The 21,890-nt window shown below is 55.3% G+C and overlaps 1 protein-coding gene and 1 long non-coding RNA gene across 4 annotated transcripts; both read right to left on the bottom strand.

Annotated features, from left to right (window-relative positions):
• Positions 1 to 13: 13 nt before the first annotated feature.
• Positions 14 to 21,404, bottom strand: VILL (villin like). Of its 3 annotated transcripts, none has more exons than XM_084754904.1 (20): positions 21,335 to 21,404; positions 16,211 to 16,282; positions 15,985 to 16,059; positions 15,506 to 15,714; positions 13,822 to 13,930; positions 12,363 to 12,473; positions 11,865 to 12,064; positions 11,472 to 11,550; positions 11,290 to 11,388; positions 10,676 to 10,811; positions 10,360 to 10,460; positions 8,150 to 8,287; positions 7,883 to 8,041; positions 6,922 to 7,101; positions 6,169 to 6,314; positions 5,371 to 5,515; positions 3,540 to 3,725; positions 3,245 to 3,316; positions 2,797 to 3,054; positions 14 to 232 (listed from the first exon to the last, which is right to left on the bottom strand). In XM_084754904.1, the coding sequence occupies exons 2-20, from the start codon at positions 16,274 to 16,276 to the stop codon at positions 119 to 121; spliced, it is 2,583 nt and encodes an 860-aa protein (XP_084611030.1). In that variant the 5' UTR covers positions 16,277 to 16,282; positions 21,335 to 21,404; the 3' UTR covers positions 14 to 118. The 3 variants fall into 3 exon arrangements, with proteins under 3 accessions (XP_084611030.1, XP_084611029.1, XP_084611031.1); XM_084754903.1 differs by having other exon boundaries at positions 3,540 to 3,743; XM_084754905.1 differs by lacking the exons at positions 15,985 to 16,059; positions 16,211 to 16,282; positions 21,335 to 21,404 and having other exon boundaries at positions 3,540 to 3,743; positions 12,363 to 12,453; positions 15,506 to 15,511.
• LOC311582156 lies at positions 239 to 1,249 on the bottom strand. Its single transcript, XR_014774024.1, has 3 exons — positions 1,229 to 1,249; positions 809 to 864; positions 239 to 444 (listed from the first exon to the last, which is right to left on the bottom strand). It is a non-coding gene; the product is annotated as an uncharacterized lncRNA (long non-coding RNA).
• Positions 21,405 to 21,890: the final 486 nt, after the last annotated feature.

Genomic DNA, 21,890 nt, shown 5'->3' on the forward strand with positions numbered 1-21,890 from the left:
CTCCATCAGATGGTGCAGTTTGAAAGCACGCAGGCACTCATGCCACACCCGACACCGGCCACGGGCTTTTATTAGGAAGCGGGAGTTATCCCAGGAGGGATGAACAGGTTTTTCCAGCTCAGAAGAAGCCCAGCTTCTTTTTCTCTTGCTGCTGTTTCCACTTGGCCATGCGGTAGAACTCCTCCTTGGATTTCCCAAAGATGTCTTGGAAGTCAGAGTCTGAGAGATAGAACTGGGGGTCGAGGGAAGGGGTGGGGAGGGGACAGTAGTGGGGATGGATGCGGTTACCAGAGGCCAGATTCCTGTCCCTCAGAGGTGTCACCCATTGTGCACTTGCCTGGCCTGCTCAGAGCCCACTATGGGGGCAGGATCCCCTGGGATCCTCTAGTGTAGAGTTAGCACTAGGTTGCAGGCCATGCTGAGAATGCAGCGTCTGGTACCCACCTCCCCTCAGGCAGCGTCTGGTACCCACCTCCCCTCGGGCAGCATCTGGCACCCACCTCCCCTCAGACAGTGTCTGGTACCCACCTCCCCTCAGACAGTGTCTGGCACCCACCTCCCCTCAGGCAGTGTCTGGTACCCACCTCCCCTCAGGCAGTGTCTGGTACCCACCTCCCCTCAGGCAGTGTCTGGTACCCACCTCCCCTCAGGCAGTGTCTGGTACCCACCTCCCCTCAGACAGTGTCTGGTACCCACCTCCCCTCAGGCAGCGTCTGGTACCCACCTCCCCTCAGGCAGTGTCTGGTACCCACCTCCCCTCAGGCAGTGTCTGGTACCCACCTCCCCTCAGGCAGTGTCTGGTACCCACCTCCCCTCAGGCAGTGTCTGGCACCCACCTCCCCTCAGGCAGTGTCTGGTACCCACCTCCCCTCAGGCAGTGTCTGGTACCCACCTCCCCTCAGGCAGCGTCTGGTACCCACCTCCCCTCAGACAGTGTCTGGCACCCACCTCCCCTCAGGCAGTGTCTGGTACCCACCTCCCCTCGGGCAGTGTCTGGCACCCACCTCCCCTCAGGCAGTGTCTGGTACCCACCTCCCCTCAGGCAGTGTCTGGTACCCACCTCCCCTCAGGCAGTGTCTGGTACCCACCTCCCCTCAGACAGTGTCTGGTACCCACCTCCCCTCGGGCAGTGTCTGGTACCCACCTCCCCTCAGACAGTGTCTGGTACCCACCTCCCCTCAGACAGTGTCTGGTACCCACCTCCCCTCGGGCAGTGTCTGGTACCCACCTCCCCTCGGGCAGTGTCTGGCACCCACCTCCCCTCAGGCAGTGTCTGGCACCCACCTCCCCTCAGCCAGTGTCTGGTACCCACCTCCCCTCAGGCAGTGTCTGGTACCCACCTCCCCTCAGGCAGTGTCTGGTACCTACCTCCCCTCGGGCAGCATCTGGTACCCACCTCCCCTCGAGCAGCGTCTGGTACCCACCTCCCCTCGGGCAGTGTCTGGTACCCACCTCCCCTCGGGCAGTGTCTGGTACCCACCTCCCCTCAGACAGTGTCTGGTACCCACCTCCCCTCAGGCAGTGTCTGGCACCCACCTCCCCTCAGGCAGTGTCTGGTACCCACCTCCCCTCAGGCAGTGTCTGGCACCCACCTCCCCTCAGGCAGTGTCTGGTACCCACCTCCCCTCAGACAGTGTCTGGTACCCACCTCCCCTCAGGCAGTGTCTGGTACCCACCTCCCCTCAGGCAGCGTCTGGTACCCACCTCCCCTCAGACAGTGTCTGGCACCCACCTCCCCTCAGGCAGTGTCTGGTACCCACCTCCCCTCGGGCAGTGTCTGGCACCCACCTCCCCTCAGGCAGTGTCTGGTACCCACCTCCCCTCAGGCAGTGTCTGGTACCCACCTCCCCTCAGGCAGTGTCTGGTACCCACCTCCCCTCAGACAGTGTCTGGTACCCACCTCCCCTCGGGCAGTGTCTGGTACCCACCTCCCCTCAGACAGTGTCTGGTACCCACCTCCCCTCAGACAGTGTCTGGTACCCACCTCCCCTCGGGCAGTGTCTGGTACCCACCTCCCCTCGGGCAGTGTCTGGCACCCACCTCCCCTCAGGCAGTGTCTGGCACCCACCTCCCCTCAGGCAGTGTCTGGTACCCACCTCCCCTCAGGCAGTGTCTGGTACCCACCTCCCCTCAGGCAGTGTCTGGTACCTACCTCCCCTCGGGCAGCATCTGGTACCCACCTCCCCTCGAGCAGCATCTGGTACCCACCTCCCCTCGGGCAGCGTCTGGTACCCACCTCCCCTCGGGCAGTGTCTGGTACCCACCTCCCCTCAGACAGTGTCTGGTACCCACCTCCCCTCAGGCAGTGTCTGGCACCCACCTCCCCTCAGGCAGTGTCTGGTACCCACCTCCCCTCAGGCAGTGTCTGGCACCCACCTCCCCTCAGGCAGTGTCTGGTACCCACCTCCCCTCAGACAGTGTCTGGTACCCACCTCCCCTCAGACAGTGTCTGGTACCCACCTCCCCTCAGGCAGTGTCTGGTACCCACCTCCCTTCAGACAGTGTCTGGTACCCACCTCCCCTCGGGCAGTGTCTGGTACCCACCTCCCCTCGGGCAGTGTCTGGCACCCACCTCCCCTCAGGCAGTGTCTGGTACCCACCTCCCCTCAGGCAGTGTCTGGTACCCACCTCCCCTCGGGCAGCATCTGGTACCCACCTCCTCTTGGGCAGCATCTGGTACCCACCTCCCCTCGGGCAGCGTCTGGTACCCACCTCCCCTCAGGCAGTGTCTGGTACCCACCTCCCCTCGGGCAGCATCTGGTACCCACCTCCTCTTGGGCAGCATCTGGTACCCACCTCCCTTCGGGCAGGGTCCACACCCTGTGGCAGGTCTTCCACTGCCTGGTGCATCAGCCTTTCCCGGGGAAGACTCCCATTGGCCGTTGAGCTGTTGCAACTGCTGGTGGAGTTCAGGCTGGGGTTCTCGCCATCAATCCCGAGGTCCGCCTCCGACTCACTCTCTGGTCCATCCTGGGAAACCTTGAAGGCCAGCAGTGTCGAGTGACCTGCCTCGTTATCGCTTGGTGGTGGAGTTAGCTGCAAGTTATGGACTTCCTGTCCGGAGAGAAGCCTCAGGGTTTGGAAGATGGAGGACAGGCACCCACCAAAGATCACCCTGAGCCCAACAAGACTCTTGGCGCCATCTGAACCCCGTTTTGCCTTTGAATTTGTCCCTGGGATCCTCCACCTCTGTCCCTTTCCATCTGAACCGAGATGGCTGCCAGGGAAACAGTCCGACACTCACTGCTGTTATCTCAGAGATGGAAGACCCTGGTCCCAGGCTGTCCTCCACCACCTCCTCATAGGACCGGTTGCTCTGGGGTAAAGAGTTGGGGTCAAAACAAACAAAAGAGTTTGTTACCAGGCCTGGGGCAAGGGAAGAAGGGAAGGGGCTCCCTTGGAACCCAGGAAGAAGCCTAAAGCGCAAGATGAGATTTCCCTCCCCCTGGCTCATAGGATGACCTCATCCAGGGAAGGGCCTCTTCCAGTCCCCCTCCCCCACCCCCAGACTAAGATGGGGATGATGTAGTAGGCCTCACCGTCCACTTGTAGGGATCCCAGGTGACAAACCACCCAGTGAAGGTGGCGGGTTCATGGCCCTGCTTGACCAGAATGATGGGTGTGGCCAGGCTCCTCTCTGCTGGGTGAGCCCTGAGGTACTCATGGCCCCAGGCCACTGCTTCCTTCTTCCACTCGCCGGCAGCTTTCCCGAGCCACAGGAAGATCTGGGCCACAGAGAAGGCCTGGGCTCAGACAGATGGAAGGACTGCTTGAGTCAGCCATCTCCTCCCTGCTCCACGTCGTCGTCAGACGGCCTCAGAAGCCCGCATGCCTATCTATGCCTGGCCAAGACGACTCACCTAGCAAGTTGCGGTGCCCACACACCCATGAACACTTGAGGTCACGGGCATGCATGACTCTAATCTGCAAATAGCTGGGAAGTATTAGCACATGCCAGGCACTAAGAACTCATCCGTGGAAAGAATCCAAGGTTCTGTGCCTGAACCGGGCAGTGCGGCACGTGTCTGTAATGACGTCACTGGCAAGGTGAAGACAGGAGGAGCAGTTCAAAGCCCATCCTTGGCTATGGAGAGAGTTTGAGGCTAGCCTGCACAACATGATACCTTACCTCAAAAGTGGGGTGGGGTGGGCTGGAATTACTGTTCAATTAAAGTGCTTGCTTGCTTAGCAAAGTCCTGGGTTTGACTCCCTTACCACATAAACAGGACGGGGTGGGCAGCCCTGTAATGCCAGCATCAGTAGAAATTCAAGATTATATAGTGAGCTCAAAGCTATTCTGGGCTAGATGAGACTGTCTCAAAACAATAACAAGATCTGAGAACAATCTTTGCCTTCACAAGGGAATAGGCCACATGTTTGTCTCAGGAGAAAGTGAGTAAGAAGCAGGCAGCACCAAGGGCCAAGTGAGGGATATGCCTGGCACACTCAGGGGACAGCAAGAGGCGACCATGGCTGGAAAAGACCAGCAATGTGCAGTCAAAGGAGACCTGACCAGAGAGGACTGTGGGTAATATAGGGTGGGCTGTGAAGTGGGGGGAACAGGGTACTGTTGTCTGGGCTTGGGCTTTCTCTGAGTGACATCAGAGCTCAGCCTCGTCACAGTTCAGAGTGTACCACACAAGTCTCACACACACAATGACACACACACACATACACACTATGCTACACATACATGCGCACACTCTGCCACACACAATGACACACAGTCTCACACACACAATGACACACACATTACAGCCTCAAAGATGCATTGTCTGTTGCCATAAAGCCAGATAGCTGACCACAGCCACATACCGCCATCCACCATCATCACAATGTCTGCCCGTAACGCACATCCATATGCTTATATATACCATCTCAAAGCCACACAGAATTTCACAGGCTCACAATACAGTCACACCAACAGCCAATCATATGTTCCTCCTTCTCCTCCCACACAGACACATGTGCACGTGCAGTGTCATCAGCTACAACTAGCCAGTTCTGGTTAGTACTGGACTACACAAGCACTGGCTTGGTCTGCCTAACACACAGCCATATAGTTACTCAGTCAAGTGTGCAGGAACACATACTACCCAGTCAGTCCCTCCACGGTCTGCTACTGCCATGCAGTCAGCCACAGGCCCTCAGTCACATGGAGTCACGCACAGCGTTATAGGACACACGTGCAAGGTCATAATCACACACAACCCAACTCACGGTCCTAGTGTGTTACGGCTCTGCCTTCACGCCCAGACTCTCAATCCCTGGTACCAAGCAGTCACAGGCTAACCTCACCCTCACACCTAACTACACCAAGCAGACACACCCTGCATTCCCAGCCCAGCCAAGCAGGAGTGGCTGCCTTACCTCATGACAGGTGTCCAGTAACATGATGTCATACTGGTCCAAGTGCTCTTGGCCAAAAAACAGCACTTCTGTGAGGACCAGGCAGCCTGAGTGGCTGGAGCACTCGAACAGTCGGGGCTGGATGCTGGAGATCTCCTCGGCAAGCCTGGCCAGGAGAGGGGCTGTGAGAGGGTGCAGTCTGGGGGCTGCAGCAGGGGCCCTTGGCATGGGTGCCCCACCTCCACCTCAGGGAAAACAGCTGCTTTGGGACAGGAGCACTGGGCCACCATCTGAACTCCACCCATCCCTTGACTTTCTCTAGAAGCGCCTGCTCTGGGCCAGGGCCCCTTACTCTCAATGGACAGAGAGCAGGTGACTGAAAACCTGTCATCAGGGTAGGCGTGGGGAAAGGGGACCCCTGACCTAGCATGGGGGAAACTGAGATGAGGCTCCATCTTCCCTAGAATGGGGGTCCCCTGCACTTAGTGAAGTTCAGAACTGGCCTTAGGTCCAAGGTGGAAGAGAGATGGGGGGAGAGGGGGGGAGTGAAGCTGGGAGCCCAGGAGACTTGGGTGGTGCCCAGGAATGCAGCTCCTTCTTTCACTTAGCCTGTGGTTTAAGGATGCCCTTAATGGCAATGCAGGATGTGGATTCTGCCAGCAGAGGGCGCCATTTCTCCCAGTTTGCGCTGGCACTGTCCCTATTCAGGATACCCCCAGGGCTGCAGTCCTAGTTTTATCTGTGTGACCTCTCACTAGTGGCCCACCTCCAGGCCTTAGTTCCTCCTCAGGATAAACATATTCTTCCCTATCCTGTTACCTCTTGTTACTGGCATAGGGGGCCCGGCCTCCAAGGGCCTCCCAGAAGTGGGGAGGCTCCTGACCCTCCAGCACCATTTCCTTGTTATTCCCCGAGAAGACAGTGACCACCATCCGTGCCATCTCACGCTGGTCCCCATTACAGCCCTGGCAAGCAGAAGCTGGGTCAAGCAAGCCTTGCAGTGGGGAGACCTTCACCCCCAGTCCCATGTCCCATCCACTGGGGCCTGTGGGAAGCTGGACCTGAGCCAAGGGAAGTACCCCATGAGTAAAGTACCTCCCTTTCGGTTTCCCCAGCTATGATGTCACGGCTCCCCCCCCACCCAGCCCTCCCCACCCCCTGCTAAGTCCAGAGCATGGGTGACAGACATCCAGGTCTGGGGATCATTTGCAGTTTATATTAAACATGAGAGAGAGAGAGAGAGAGAGAGAGAGAGAGAGAGAGAGAGAGAGAGAGAGAGGGAGAGAGAGAGAGATGGGGGACAGGGGGAGGCAAGTAGACTAGGCCTTGGCCTTTCCCAGAGAGGCTTGGGAAAGTCCCCAAGCAAAGAGAGGCAGGCTTGGGACCTCAGGGACCTCAGTCCATTTGTGACCACATAACTTCCCCTTGTTCTATCAGGGTTCCTCGGGGGCCACTTCGCGCCACCCACAGCCTCATCCCCACTGGCCTGTCTCTGGTTGGGTTTCAAGTCCGCGTGGCGGGAAGGGGCCCATCTCTGACCTAGCGCCGCCTTCCCACTGGTGACTCTGGTACCTTCCCAAACCAGAGGTAGCAAACATCAGCTGTGATCAGAAAGAAGATATCGCTGGACTTGAGAGAGGAGGCTCGGGCCGGCACCTCCATGGTTCTGGTGTTGTGGCTGTCAGTCCCTTGCATGTGGAAAAGCCTGGTGCCGGATATTGACGGCCTCTTCCCTTTGTTGTCTGCACTCCCCTAGAAGAAAGTGGGGGCCTCAGGCTGAGGCAAGGGCTCCTGGGGGGCTACCTCCTTGTCTTAGTGGTAAAGAAACTGCCTCAGGACTAAGGCTAGCACTGTTCTCCGGCCCTCCGAGTGTGGACTGTGGCAGTTCTGTCTATGTAAGGCAGTAAAACAGACCCCTTCAAATTAGACTTGTCACCCACGCCCTGAGGGCCCGAGCATGCTTCTGCCACCACACATACCACCTCATCTATACACAGAATCGACAGAGGGAGGGACTATGAGACTTCTCAACTGGACCTAAAACCTCCCTGGGTGGCTTTATGTCAAATAGTTTCTCTCTCTCTCTCTCTCTCTCTCTCTCTCTCTCTCTCTCTCTCTCTGTCTCTCTCTCTCTCTCCTTTTTAATGAGGCAGGCAGGGTTTCTCTGTGTAGCCTTTGGCTGTCCTAGACTCACTTTGTAGACCAGGCTGGGCTCGAACTCACAACGATCCACCTGCTCTGCCTTCCAAGTGTTGGGATTTATAGACATGCGCCATCGCGCCCTGGCATCAAATAGTTTTTATTCCGTGTGTGCAAGTGTGCTTGGGGGGGGGGGTCCCAGGACATCCGCTGTCATTCTCAGGAGTGCTCTCCACACGTAAGCTACACTGGCCGTCAAGTGTCAGGAATCCTCCTGCCTCCACCTCCCCAGACCACCGCAAGCAGCACCTCACCCAGCCTCCTACAAGCTGCCAGAGTCACCCCCTCTCCAGTCCCTGTGTCAAAGGGATGAAAAGTCCAACACGGGCCCTACCTGGAAGACCACCAGCTGCCCCTGGAAGATGGCTAGGAAGTGAGGGGGCTCTCTGCCCATGGTCACATGTGCCTGCACCGGTGCTCCCTGGTACGTGAGATCCAGTTCCTCAGCATGGTAGTTCAGGGCGGCGATGTCTTCTGTGCTGGTTTGGTGGCCCTGAAGCAGGGAGGGGGAGGGGACAGTAATGGCTGGGGTCTTCCTACCCCGCTCTTAGGTCCTAGTTCTCTGGCCGCACGCATCTGACTGCCCAGCAGGTGCGCGTACCTGCCATAGGTACAAGATGTACTGGACCCGGCCCAGCTTCCGGTATGTGTAGAGGACAAGGTAGCAGTTCCCTGAGCACAGCTGGCCATGGTGCTTGGGATCCACAGGCTGCCTTCGTGAGTCCTGGATGCACCACACCTGAGGAGCAAGGGACGCGTGGGCACAGGTGAACCTTGCCGGCGGCATCTTGCCCACCCACGTCTAGCCGGAAAGCTCTCCCTGGCTTAGCTGGGCCAGCAAGCCGCTCACAGAGACAGCTCTCTGCCTTCCGTGCTCTGTACTGCTCACTGCTGGTGGGTGACCCTCGCCCTCAGTAACCCTCAAGCCTTTGCTGCAGGCTTAGTCTGCATGCTGGGCCTTGGGAAATAAGTGGAAGAGGCTACAAGATGGATTCAGCTCCTGGCCCATGGCCACCTCTGCCTAGACCCCGCTAGCTGAAGCCCTCGGTAGGGGCAGACAGCACCCTGCCCACTCCCTGTCCCGTGCACAGAGGCAGAGGCTCCCTGCTCAGGGCAGCAGAGCAGAAGTGGGGCTGTAGGAGAGGCCCTGGCATTCTGGAGGGAATTTTTCCTTTTTTCCTTAAAGTGTCATTAACAATAACAACAAGCCAGGCGTGGTGGCGCACGCCTTTAATCCCAGCACTCGGGAGGCAGAGGCAGGTGGATCATTGTGAGTGCGAGGCCAGCCTGGTTTATAAAGCGAATCTAGGACAGTCAAGACTACACAGAGAAACCCTGTCTCGAAAAACCAAAAAAAAAAAAAGAAAGAAAGAAAGAAAGAAAGAAAGAAAGAAAGAAAGAAAGAAAAAACCTGGATTCCATCTGTAATCCTGGTACTGGGGAGGCAGTGCAGGAGGATCAGAAGTTCAAGGTCAGCCCTTGACTATTCAGTGAGTTGGAGGCCAGTTTAGGATATGCGAGACCCTGTCTAATAAGACAAACAGGCTGCAATGGCAGCGCTTGCTCACCACAGCTGTTGCCATGGGAGCCACACCTCAGCTTTAGAACCAGACAGAACTGGCAGAAGCCCGCATCTGTGCAGGTTGGCATGTGACCCTCTTAAGTCCCAGTTCTTCCCACATGTGAACTGGGAGCACAGTGCCAAAGTCACTCCACTTGAGCCGGCCTGGGAACAGTGTCTGGTGTCTCTTCCCCAGGCCGGTGGAGAGCTTCGCCAGGGGACTTCTGCTCTGGACCAGGCTTTTCTGAAAAGGTCCCGCACACCACAATCTACGCAAAGCTGCGCTTACCTGGCATAAGGCCTCCCTACTCGGAGAGGCTCTCCTTGCCTTTGTGCCTGGAGCTGATCCCGGACATCGTGTCCAGGCTTTCTTGCCCTCCGTTCCCCTCAGCTTCTATCTCCTTCCGGCAGAACTCTAGTTCCTATGGTCTCACAGCACCCCCACATCAGCTTGGGGGCCATATTGGACCATAATTTCTGCCTCCACGTTATGGACTTAAAAACAGGCCTAAGGGCCAGGCGTCAGTGGCGCACGCCTTTAATCTCAGCACTTGGGAGGCAGAGGCAGGTGGATCACTGTGAGTTCGAGGCCAGCCTGGTCTATAAAGCGAGTCCAGGACAGCCAAGGCTACACAGAGAAACCCTGTCCCAAAAAACCAACCAACCAAACAAACAAACAAACAACAGCCCTGAGGGAACTAAGGGTTCTGCCTTAACGTGTCAGTAGGTCAGTATGTTAGCCTATACTGTACAGTGTGTGTACGTCACCCTCAACCCCTTAAGTGTCTAGAACACATGTCTGAGGGCAGAAGAGGGGTTCCTGACTGTGTGTTAGGGCTAGGTGTGCTCCGGCTGTGATTTGTATGACTGTGCACCTGTGCTGACCACAGGGCATGGTTCATTGTCCAACTGTTGTCAAGTTCCGTGTCTGTGAGTGAGCGGCCATGGCGTTGTATGATTTGCTATGACTGCTGGACAGAGGGCATAGGTTTCTATCTTCCTGAATATATCCCCGGTTGTGGGAGGGTGGACATGCACATGCGCCTGGGTCATTTTAATTAGTTGAGACAGTGTCTCACTGGCCTCGAACGCCTAATATTCCGCCCCCACCCCACCCCCCACCCGCCGAGAGCGCTGGGTTTGTGGCCATAATCACTCCTCCCCTTCCCCACTTCATCCCAAGTCAACTGCTCTCTAGGCACAAGCCTATCCTTGGGTGCACACTAGCACCCCCAAGCCAGAGCCCTCACCTCCACCTTCCCAGAGCCGTTGTCCACCATTCTGAGCTGGGCCGCTAGCTCAGGCTGGCTGTGCAGCTTGCCTACGTCCAGTTTTACCTGCAACTGTTTACCTGCGTGTGGAGTTTAGAGTCAGGGCACCCATCTCATAGGGTCTGGGGCACACCTTCTTCCTTCTCATCCTCAGGGGCCACACCTCCTCACCCATTCAGCCAAGACCCTGACCTGTTTGCCCCCTCCGGGGCTCAGGCATCCCCGATAGCCTCTGGGTCCTTTTAGGCCCCGCCCATTCCCCAGGCTCCACCCCAGCGCCCCTCCTCTTGCTCACTCTTCCCTCTGTGATTTTTCCTATCTAGCTCCTTTGACCATGTTCTGAAGAGCTGCTGGAAGGCTGTGGACTCCGCGCCGTCGTTCACCACCTCCACATTGGTGTAGTTCGGGTAGCCTTTGGCCTGGATGAAGCCCTAGGACACAAGTCTTGTCAGGCCTGTGGCTCAAGGGCCCTCAGCTGTGCTCCACCCCCAGGGACATCCCCCAACTTTAGTTATGAGGACAGCCAAGATCTGAGCTGCTGGTTAATTAACCAAACTCATGACCCATTTAACAAGCTGACTCCTTCACTACTGGCACTCCCAGGTGCCCTGGTGAGGAGCTGGCCATGGCAAACCGTACAGTCTCACAAACCTCCTCTGCCTCCCACCTCCAGTGCAGAAGGCTCTCAGGCCTCAAGGGAAGGCTTTGTCCTGCACACATGAGGTTCTGTGTGTCAGGCATCTTCCCTCCCACTCAAGGTTTCCAGGGCAGACCCACTCACTTCCTGACCCCAGGACAAGGACCCCTCTTCTTGGAGACTCCAGGATAAAGATGGTCCAAGTGAGGGCATTTCTTCCCGCAGGGCATCCTATACTAGACCTGACCTTGTAGGGACCCCGGGGACCTCACCATAGCCCTGCTGAAGGCAGCCTTCTTCTCCTGGGGGCTGGACTTCCGTCCCTGCCACATGTAGATCTTGAAGCCACCCTGGTCCAGGAGATAGCAGCCCTAGGAAAGAGTGTGAGTCTGGGTGGCAGGGACTGGGGTTATGAAGTGGGGATGGGCAGGCTACTGGGCCAGGCTTTCCTTACATCCTCTTGCAGGAGGTCCTGGGTCAGTGGACGGGTCGCCAATTCCTGGACCACGAGGTCGGTTCCCTTCTCGCAGACACTGGGAGCAAGTAGCCAGATGTGGTCAGCTGCCGCCTCTCCGTGGCCTGGCGCCAGCCCAGCACCCTTGAACCCCTCTAGTTTCCCAGAGACTGAAGTGATAAGCTATGAAGTCAGTTACTGCTTCTCATCAATGCTTCTGCAAACCATGCGAGCCTGCATACCATGGAGGCCCAATACCCACTATGACCTACCCCAGACAGCCCCATGCTCTTGCTGGAGGTTTTTGTAGAGGTGCTGTGTTGTTTCAGTAATGACAAACACACAGAAATGACCGCCCTCGCTCTCCCCGTGCTGTCCCCCAGGTCTGCTCACTGGTAGAGACGAACGTTGGCTTTTTGTAGCTGGCTAACACAGCTGTTGGGCACAGAGGCACACAGCCTGCCTGACCTGTGGCCCAGCACAGCCTCCATGATGCGCATGAGGTCGACAGCTTCATTCTCGTCATCCACGACACCAATCTGGGCACGACCACCTCGCTCCCTGTCTCTGAGGCTGCAAGTCAGGGTCAGCGCCTGTAGGAGAGGACCCAGTAGTCACGACTTCCTGGAGTGGCCCCTGGTGCCACATTACAGCCCAGCCCAGGTTTTTCTTATCACTGCTTGGTGCCCACAGGGATGGGGCCAGGAAAGCCAGTGTCTTTCCATGCTAGTGTCCTCAGAGACATCTCCAGGGGACAATTGAATTTCTCCTGAACCTAGTGGATGCCTATTGGGTTAGCCCTGCTACCTCTTGGGGTGGCCCGGAGATGGATTCTTAGAGGGCTCTCTCTCCCAAGCCCTGTGCCCCCCAATTCCTAGGGCAGACACTGACCCGTGATTTCTCAGAAATGCTGGTTTTGGGTCCATTCCACTGGATCATCACCTTGCCCAGGTCCAACAGGAAGATGCCTCCCTTGTTAAAGCTGCTCCAGGACAAGGCCACCTTCCAGAGCCAGGGGAGAGGGGTGGAAGGAAACGGTATCAGCTCCATAGGCAGGAGGAGGGGAGGGGGCAAGGCAGGTGGTGGGGAGGGGGAAGGCAGATGACAGGGACTGGGCAAGGCAGGTGGCAGGGAGAGGGCAAGGCAGGGTATGTCAGTTGTATGATAAGGCTATGTTCAGCTGTGTGTGTGGGCATGCAGGCATGTGCGAGTGTGCATGTGCATGTGTATGTGTGTGTATGTGTGTGTGTACCTGGGACAGAGCCTGACCTTCCACGTGGTTATACAGAAGTGGGGCAATTGTTTTTTTTCCCTCTATGAACATGCACGCTTGCATATATGAGACACATTATGTATGTGTCTGCTCCTAGTGACAGCATATATGTGCCTGTGTGGTGACAGTATGCCACCGAGCACAAGGTAGTTATTGAAACAGCCACTTTACATGAATGAGAACAGCATAATGGGAAACACCAAAGACCACATGATGTCCCTCCCCACATGACTAGGAATCTGTGGGGGTTCGGTACAAAGTCTGGGACGGACTTTGTGCAGCACAGAGCTGCCATGAGCTTTGCTGACTGTGGATGCCCAATTACAGGGTCACTGTCCACGCTGTAGATGAGCATTCATTGCCTCAAACTTGGCCAGCTGGCAGCAGAATGCCTGTTGCTCTTAATTTCCTGGCCTGTGAAAGTAAAGGGTGCTCTGTGTTAATTTATGAAAGGATGATGCAGTAGACAGTGTGGGTGCATGTGTGTGACGGCAGATGAAGTGACAGTGTGGGTGCATGTGTGTGACGGCAGTGAAGTGACAGTGTGGGTGCATGTGTGTGACGGCAGATGAAGTGACAGTGTGGGGCTGTGCACACTCCCATCATGCTGCCTACAAGAATCCAGCGCACCACTATGTCTGCCTCTCTTCCCAGTTCTTTTTTTTTGTTGTTTTTTGTTTTTTGGGGTTTTGTTTTTTTTTTGAGACAGGATTTCTCTGTGTAGCCTTGACTGTCCTGGACTCGCTTTGTAGACCAGGCTGGCCTCGAACTCACAGAGATCTGCCTGTCTCTGCCTACCAAGTGCTGGGATTAAAGGCGTGCGCCACCACCGCCTGGCTTATGCCCCAGTTCTTAAACCACCCATGAGACACAGGAGGAAAAGGGAAGCCAACAGCAGACAGAGGTGGGGCAGGAGCCCAAGCCTGCCTGTGTCTCCTTAGTGAGGCGGGCTGTCTGAGGAGCGGTGCCTCACTTCTCCCTACACTGTCCACCAACTCCCACCCTCTCTTACGATTCAGGATGCTCAACCTGGGTGAGTCTGAAGGGCAGAGCATGTCCCTGGCTGCCCTCACTCACCTCGGTGGCAGACACGTGTTTCCTTCCCAGGATGTGGAGCAGTCGCTGGACGTTGTACGTGTTGGTCTCCACATGCTTAAGAGCAGGGCCTCTGCCTCCCTTCCTATAGCTAAGAAGGGGACAGGGACCCTTGAGTGAAAACACATCCCATGCAGGAACGAGTGTGGGAGTGAGCAAATGCATGTGTGTAAGTATGTGTGAGGATGATACCTGTCTGTTTAGTACATGTGTTTAGTACATGTGAGCATATGTATGTGTGAGTATATAAGCAGATGAGGTACACGTGTGCATCGCTTATTAGCATGTGGGACTGTGTAGACTTGGGTATGTTTGGGGAGTTCATCTGTACTTTTTACCCAGGTGAGTCCAGATGTGAGTACATGGAAGCACCTATCTGTGTGGTGGGTATATGTATCCAGGTATGCATGCCCATCTACAGGGGCACACACATGGGCTTGTATTTTTGCATAGACACACAGACTTGTCTGCATTATATGCAACCAATTGGCCCAGCGATATGAAACAAAAATGATTTACTATTGGTAATTAGGTTAACTCTCTCTTCAATCTCAAAATGTGACAATTAAAAAAAGAAAATACGTGGTGGCGCACACCTTTAATCCCAGCATTCAGGAGGCAGAGGCAGGCGGATCACTGTGAGTTTGAGGCCAGCCTGGTCTACAAAGTGAGTCCAGGACAGCCAAGGCTACACAGAGAAACCTTGTCTCGAAAAACCAAAAACCAAACCAAACAAACAAAAAAATAAAACCATCCACAGTAGAATTACTCATAAAATCCCCAAAGTGGAAGCAACACACATGTGCACTAGTTATTGAGATGATAAATATGGTAGGTTCATACAGTAGAATATCATCCCGCAGTGAAACAAAGCCACGTAGCAATGCATGCCACAGTGTGGATGGATCTAGAACATAGGAGCAATGAGGAATGAGCTCAGTGGTCCAGGGCTTGCCTGCCATGCGGGAAAGGCTCTGGGTTCCAACCTTAGCACAGGCGGAAGAGGAGGAGGATGGAGAGGAAGAGGAAAAAGAGGGGGAGGAGGAGGAAAAGATAAAAAAAAAAAGTCAGCCACAAAAGCTCACTTCCTGTGTAGTTGCACGTACAGGGCAAGTCCAGAACAGGCAAATGGACAGACAGAAAGCAGCCTAGTGGCTGCCTGTGGCAGGGGGAGAGGGTGCAGGGAGGACCTGGAGGGAGGCTGCCCAAAGGCATGGGGCTCTTCAGAGCGATGAAAAGAATTATTTTCCTTTGTTTTTTTTGAGACACAGTTTTTCTATGTAACCTTGGCTATCCTGGACTTGCTTTTGTAGACCAGGCTGGACTTGAACTCACAGAGATTCCCTCCTCCCCCCACCCCTGCCTTCCAAGTGCTGGGATTACAAATGTGTGCCACCACACCCAGCTAATGGAACGCTTTAAAGCTGATTGTGGTAATGGTTGCAAATATCTTTTTTTTTTCCCGGAGACAGGACTCTTTGTGTGTAGCCTTGACTGTCCTGGACTTGCTTTGTAGACCATGTGAGCACATGTATCTTAAAGTACACACGCATGTGCACATGTGCTCACAAGCACTCCATTCAGCCAGTGAAAAGCCACTGTCCCAGGGGAGCTGGTGGTGCTCTCCTGTGTCCCCCTTTCTGTCCCCAGCTCTCCCAGCACTCACATGACTCCGGGGTGAAAATAGCTGTGGAAGCAGTCGGACTCGTGGCCCTGTGACTCTCGGTGCAGCACGATCTGGTGGTCCCCTAGGTCCTCCTGCAGGTGCTGGACAAAGGTGACCGCGGCCTCCCGAGCCTCTGTGCTGGCCTCCTTCCCGATCCAGCAGTGCAGGTCACTGGCCCATCCCTGGGGAGCCTTTGGACTCTGAGGGACCTAGGGTCCAGGCATTTGTATATGTGGAGGGGGAAGGGGCCAGGCTCCTAGGCCTGGTTGGAGAGTGAGGTAGAGGGTGATCAAGGAGCCAGGGCAAGGCTCTTGGACAAGGGATATGAGGGGAACTAGGCATTAGAAGGCCTCGAGACAGCAACTCCTTGTCAGATGCAGCCTCTGCGGGTGGCATGTGGCATAAGGGCTTTTAGGCCTGAGTTTCTTCTTCAGCCCTGGGCCATGTCACTCCCCAGAAAAACTCCCAAAGTGACTCACATGGAGGATGACATAGCAGCACTCCTCGAAGAAATTCCCATGAGCCCTTTCGGGCAGCGGCAGCATCTTTACGTTCTGAGAGAAGAGGTTGCCAAATAGCAAGTTGGAGACCTTGACCTATGACCTCCAGAGTTAGGGTGAAGGAGGGAGCTCTAGACAGCAGACGGGAGAGGCTGGTGACACCCTTCCATGTCACAGACTCTGTTCTCTGGACTCGCCCCCTCACCTCAGCAATCCATATTTGGAGGGCTCTGTGGCCGTCGATGGCTGGGAGGTCCTGACTGATCTCCATCCTAGGCTAAGGCAGGAATGATGGAGACACAAAGAACAAGAGGTAGAGGTCACAGGTTGGAGGTCACAGGTTGGAGGCCCCCAACACCTAAAGCTCTCCACAGCACCTTCACTTTAGAGTGCAATTTTCATTAAACACATAGCTTCAACAAACCAGAACAGGCACAGCAGGCAGGCATACAGGGACCTGGTGTGTCTGAGGGACTGCTCTTACAACAGGCTGAGCTCTCTGGCCTGGAGTGGCCCTTCAGCTAGCAGTAACATCTGTAGACAGAGAGTTAGAAACTGACCACAAAGGGCTGGAGGTTCAGTTGGTAGGATGCTTGCCTAGCATACATAAAGGCCTGGGTTTAATCCCAGCACCACACAGAACATGGCGTGGTGGTGCATGGGCTTTAATCCGATCACTTGGGAGGTAGAGGCAGGAGGACCAGAAGTTCAAGATCATCCTCAGCTAGATTGTGAATTTGAGGGTTATGAGAGACCTTGTCTAAAAAAAAATCAAAAGAAAAAAAAACCCATGCAGACAGCTGTTAGGCAGACTTGGGGACAGTTACTGAGCACAGAGCTAAATTGGACTCTTACAGAAGGAGCCAATCCCAGTCAGCAGGGACAGACCCTGTACACAGGGGTGAATTCCTGAAATGGGGCTCAGTGTTATACAGACAGACAGGTTCTGACCTCAAGGAAAGGGCAGCAACTACATGAAGGTCTGACAAAGTTAGAAAGGGGCCATATGGGGCTGGAGAGGTGGCTCAGAGGTTAAGAGCACCATCTGCTCTTCCAAAGGTCTTGAGTTCAATTCCCAGCAACCACATGGTGGCTCATAACCATCTCTAATGTGATCTAATTCTGGTGCGCAGGTGTACATGCAGGCAGAACATCGTATAAATAATAAAGAAATAAATCTTTTAAGAAAAAAAAAAGAGCCGGGCGTGGTGGCGCATGCCTTTAATCCCAGCACTTGGGAGGCAGAGGCAGGCGGATCGATGTGAGTTCAAGGCCAGCCTGGTCTACAAAGTGAGTCCAGGACAACCAAGGCCACACAGAGAAACCCTGTTTCGAAAAACCAAAAAAAAAAAAACCCAAAAACAAATAAAACAAAAACAAAAAACAAAAAAAACCAAACAAACAAAAACAAAAAACCAAACCAAACCAAACCAAAACAAACAAACAAACAAACAAAAAACTGAAAGGGGGCATATAAGTAGACACAGGGTCTGCACTGTGCAGCAGGCTATTTAGGCAGGGGATTTACAAACAGGAATGCCTCCCGCAGGCTGATGACACATTGAACAACTCAAGGTCTCCTGAGAGAAATGAGTTCTCCAAACAGGGACCCTCCATATATACAAGGGTAGCCGTGGAGAGACCCAGGGAAGGCCAGACAGGCTTGGCAAATAGGCAAAGAGCAGAGGTGAGAAAGAGGTTCTGCAAACAGATACGGGTTCTGCAGACACAAAGGGGCTCTGCAGCCTAAGAAAGGTGCGAGTGTGGGTAAAAAGGATCCCGTAGAGGGGCAGAGTCTGCAGCTATGAGCAAGCACATCACAAGGCTCTGCAGACAGACACCACATCTTGGGCCATAGAGAGGCTCCCGTGACAGAGGCAGATGATCACAGCCTGGAAAAGCTCTGTGGACATGCTGAAGCTCCGTGTCCATCAGCAAACAGACTAGATGCCCCAGATAGGAAGAGGGGAACAGGTAGGGAAAACCATGGCTGGCCTTGCAAAGAGATTTGGGATCTGTAAAGGACACTCCCCCCTCCCCCCATCCCACTTCCATCATGTAGTCTGGGAGTTTGCAGATGCATAGAGACTGTATGAGCCTGCAGACCTGTCTGTCAACACTGTTGGCTTCTCCAGAGAGGCATGGAGTTGTGAGCCGAGTCACAGGGAAGCCAGTGCAGTGTGCAAGCACATTTGCTCCAAATACAAGCAGTATCACAAAGCAGGGCCTAGGTTCTGTGGGGGAACCCCAGGTCTTGCTTAAGGGCAAACCATGCGAGTCAGTTATGAGCCGGTCGAAGCTCTGTCAGTGAGGGTGGGTGGTCCCTGTCCACAGCTCCACATGCAGAGGCTATGCAAACAGGGATGGGGGTCTACAGAGACACGTGGACGTTCCCCGGCAAACACGAGCCCCTTGCGGTGGGAAACCCCACTGGAACGAACTGAGAGCCTTTCTACTTAGACAAGCTGTGCAAAGACGGAAACGTCCCTCAAAAAGTCGTGGGGTCACACGTGAGGATCAGGTTCTACAGGACATAGGTGGTCAGAGTGTGGAGCTAAAGCAGGAGGAGGTTCTGCCTTCGGGGTCACAACCATCCTGTGGTGAGTTAAGCTATTGTAGAGGGGCGCTTTGTGTCACACCATGTCGATGAACACCCCCTCCCACCTGGCACATCCTCAGGAATTTCATTCTGGAGAGAGGGAAAGGCTAAAAGTCTTGGGCGTTGGCTCAAGGAAAAGCTTGTCTCCCAAGGAGAGATTTCACACAGTTCTGACAACGTGTGTCAGACCACCTTACATAATGGCAGCAAATGGACCAAAGACAGTGGTGGGTGGGGGTGGGGAAACCTTGTGCTTGGGGCGGGGCCACTGGGCCTCTATTCATTTCTTTTCTCCTTGTGACCACAATGGTTAAGTTTTCTTTCTCTGCTTTCTGTTGCTGTCTGTTTGGTTAGCCTGGGGAGTGTGGGTGGCTGAGCGTAGCTTGCCGGCCTGTCAGGATTAGGTTCTGCCCCTCAGAATTCTCAACATTACCATGGGGCGAACAGTTTTCCCTAGACAATGGTGGGCATGGCAGGCAGGCAAATCCCTGCAGACACCCAGACAGAGGAGCTGGTCTGCTCTGTAGCCGGGACAGGCTTGGTTGTGTGTGCGTCAGCATCTGGGGTAAAATTAAGTGTCACACACGAGGGAAACTGCTGAGAGATCTATACTGAAAGCAAGTATTAACTCTACAGGCTCCACAAACAAAAGTTCTTGTCCCTTCCGGACAGGATGGATTCCGCAGTAGGTGACAGCAGGCTCAGGGACCTGAGACAGGTTGGGTCAGAGAAGCATAACGCTTTCCTGATCCAGCCTTGAAGATGGTTGAACTCTGTACACACAGGCTGTGCAAACAGCAACGGAGGCTGTTGGAGTCCGTGCTGAGCAATGCTGAGTGTGTGGAGGAGGAAACACTGCACAGGACTGTCGGGGAAGCGCGAACACGGCCTGTTCTCACTTCACTGCACCAGCCCTTTGGAGACTACGAACAGCCCTGGATGCTACAGGCATGCGGTTGACGTTTCTGGTTACTCCTCAATGCAGCCTTCCACACCTGACGGAAATCCTGCCAGCAGTCTCTCCTTACTGCTGCTCCGAGCAGCCAGCCACTGGGTTCTGAGCCTCTCAAGTGGGTGGCTCTGGTGCCACAGTGACTGACTGCTTTCTTCCTAATTGTGCATCCCAGCCTTGCCCTACCAACAAGCAGGAACATCCTAGGATCTGTTGCCCAGTGTGACAGGGGAGAGGGGACTAGGTGAGGTTAGAGTTACACGTAGGTGGTATAGAAGCTCGCATTCTTTACTCCCAGGGCCCCAAGGGCTGGGCTCAGGACAAGGTGGCTCAGAAAGGGGGTGGGACAGGGGGCTGTCCAAGCTGAGTCAGACTAGTGGAAGCTGTGGGCTGGGGCGGTAATGGGAGCTACGTCCAACACAGGGCCAGCCACTCATAACACCGTGGGGAGATCATGTGTGCTGCTGGGGTGGGTCTCCCAGTGTGGCGCGGAGATGGCTGTTGACTGACTGAGGCTTGGCCAAGGCAAATGGAGAAGGGAGTCACCACGAGTGCCAACAGCACTTCCAGTTGTAGTCACTGTGTGACAATGACACACACGACAGACAGGCACAGTGGTCATCGGCAACAGAAAACATGATACACTGGGGGTGGGTGTGGTGACACACCACAGGACACTTCAGCAAGAACACTGAGTTTATTTGCAAGACCAGGAGAGCTGACCAGGGACCCAGACAGACAGACGAGAGCCAGAAGGTATAGGTCACGTAACTCTAAGGGCCACAGTGGGGCTGGAAGGTCTCTGCGCAATTTCAGGGCCACAGAAGGGAAGAAAGGGCAGATTGGCAGCAGGAGGCAGTGTCTAATCTGGGTTGGCTGGGAGCGGCAGCATCATTGCAAGGGTGGTGGGAAGGTGCCCCAGTACATGCAGCCTGGAGGGTTAGGCTGGAGCAGAGCCCCATCCCTGTCGCTAGGGGAGGTGAGAGAACCTTAAAGCACCGGGTCTCTTTACTCCTGCTACAGTCCTGTGTTTCCTCCAGGCGCCTTCCCCAGAGCATCCATCTCTTCCTGCGGAGTCACCTGTGGCCCACGAGCCCACAACCCCATAGGTCCCCTTTTACTTTCTAGTACTGCTCCAGGGTGGAGCCCACCCCACCCCCTCCTGTCTTCCTAGAAGCCCTCTTATCTCCCTGCCCCCCCGGGGGGGGGGGAATCTACCATTTCTAGGGCTTCCCTTCTCTCCTATACTGGCCTCCTGCTCTGCCCCTTGCGCAGGGGTTCTAACCCACTCTGCTGGGTTCCCAGGCTCATCTGTCCTTTCTGATGGCCCCTTCTCCATCTCAGATGTCCCCTCCTTCTCATGTGCCCTTTTCTTAAGGCTCACCTTCTTCCTTCCTTCCTGGGTAGCTGAGGGTAAGGCCCTGAGATTTCTTTGTTTAACATCCAGAAAGGGAAGACACAGCCTGTTGGAAGGTTGGGGTGCAGGGGTGGAACTGGGGGGCTGTGTCAGCCAAACTGACTCTGGGGGTGACAGATACCCCATCCACACTCAGAATCTGCCACTTCGTCCCCTCGAACTGGCCTGCCACAGTGGCCCTCCTCCACTCACGGCGCAACTACCCAGTGGACCATGGGGCTTTTCCTCAGTTCTGATAGCCTCTCTATGTGACCCCGAGCCCTGGAAGGCCACACCTTCCACACTGCTTTCCGAACGACCCCTCTCCCCCCCCCCCGCCCCCGCCCCCCAGTTCCCAAGGCCCCCTCCAGCCCAGGCCTACCTTCCGTGAACTGCTCCTGTACCCTGCTTGTGGGCAGTGCTAGCCCTGGCAAGAGGCCAGGCTCTACCCATCGCCCCTCCCTCCTAACTGTAACTCAACCCTAGCTCCTGCCCTGCTGGACACACCCCAGTGCTCTGTGCAGCACTGGCTGGGCATTCAGATTTAGTCAGTCAATAAATATTGACCAAGCTGTCTGGGAGCCAGGCCCCTTCCCGTGGCCCGGTAGACTCACTTCTTTGGTACCAGTGGGCAGAGAAGGCAAGTGGAGGAGAAGGCCTGAGTGGGCTGTGGGACACACTGGCTTCTGATCTGGGAGCTGAGATGGGCAACTGGACCCCCCAGGGGGTGGGTTCCTTTTGGATCCAGGGGTTCAGGCCACTGTAGTGAATCAAGTAAAATCAAGGTCAGTTCAGGAGGTGGAGGAAATGGCCGGGGCTGCCTTCCAGAATTTCCCACCCCCACCCCCCATCTTGGCTGGCTGCCCAGCATAACTCTCCCCAGGGAGCCTCGATATCCATCGTGGGAGAGGCCAGCGGCGTCTGCAGCAAAGACATCC

Source organism: Acomys minous (assembly GCF_964271855.1).
Source record: "Acomys minous genome assembly, chromosome: 13".
Taxonomy (NCBI): domain Eukaryota; kingdom Metazoa; phylum Chordata; class Mammalia; order Rodentia; family Muridae; genus Acomys; species Acomys minous.

Bases quoted from the DNA above. Each gene is read 5' to 3' on its own strand.
- VILL (XM_084754903.1), bottom strand. From the start codon at position 16,276: ATGGAGATCAGTCAGGACCTCCCAGCCATCGACGGCCACAGAGCCCTC. The intron at 12,474-13,821 runs GTGAGTGAGGGC...TGGCTCTGGAAG, and splicing joins AACACGTGTCTGCCACCGAG to GTGGCCTTGTCCTGGAGCAG. The intron at 12,065-12,362 runs GTCAGTGTCTGC...CCTCTCCTACAG, and splicing joins GCATTTCTGAGAAATCACGG to GCGCTGACCCTGACTTGCAG.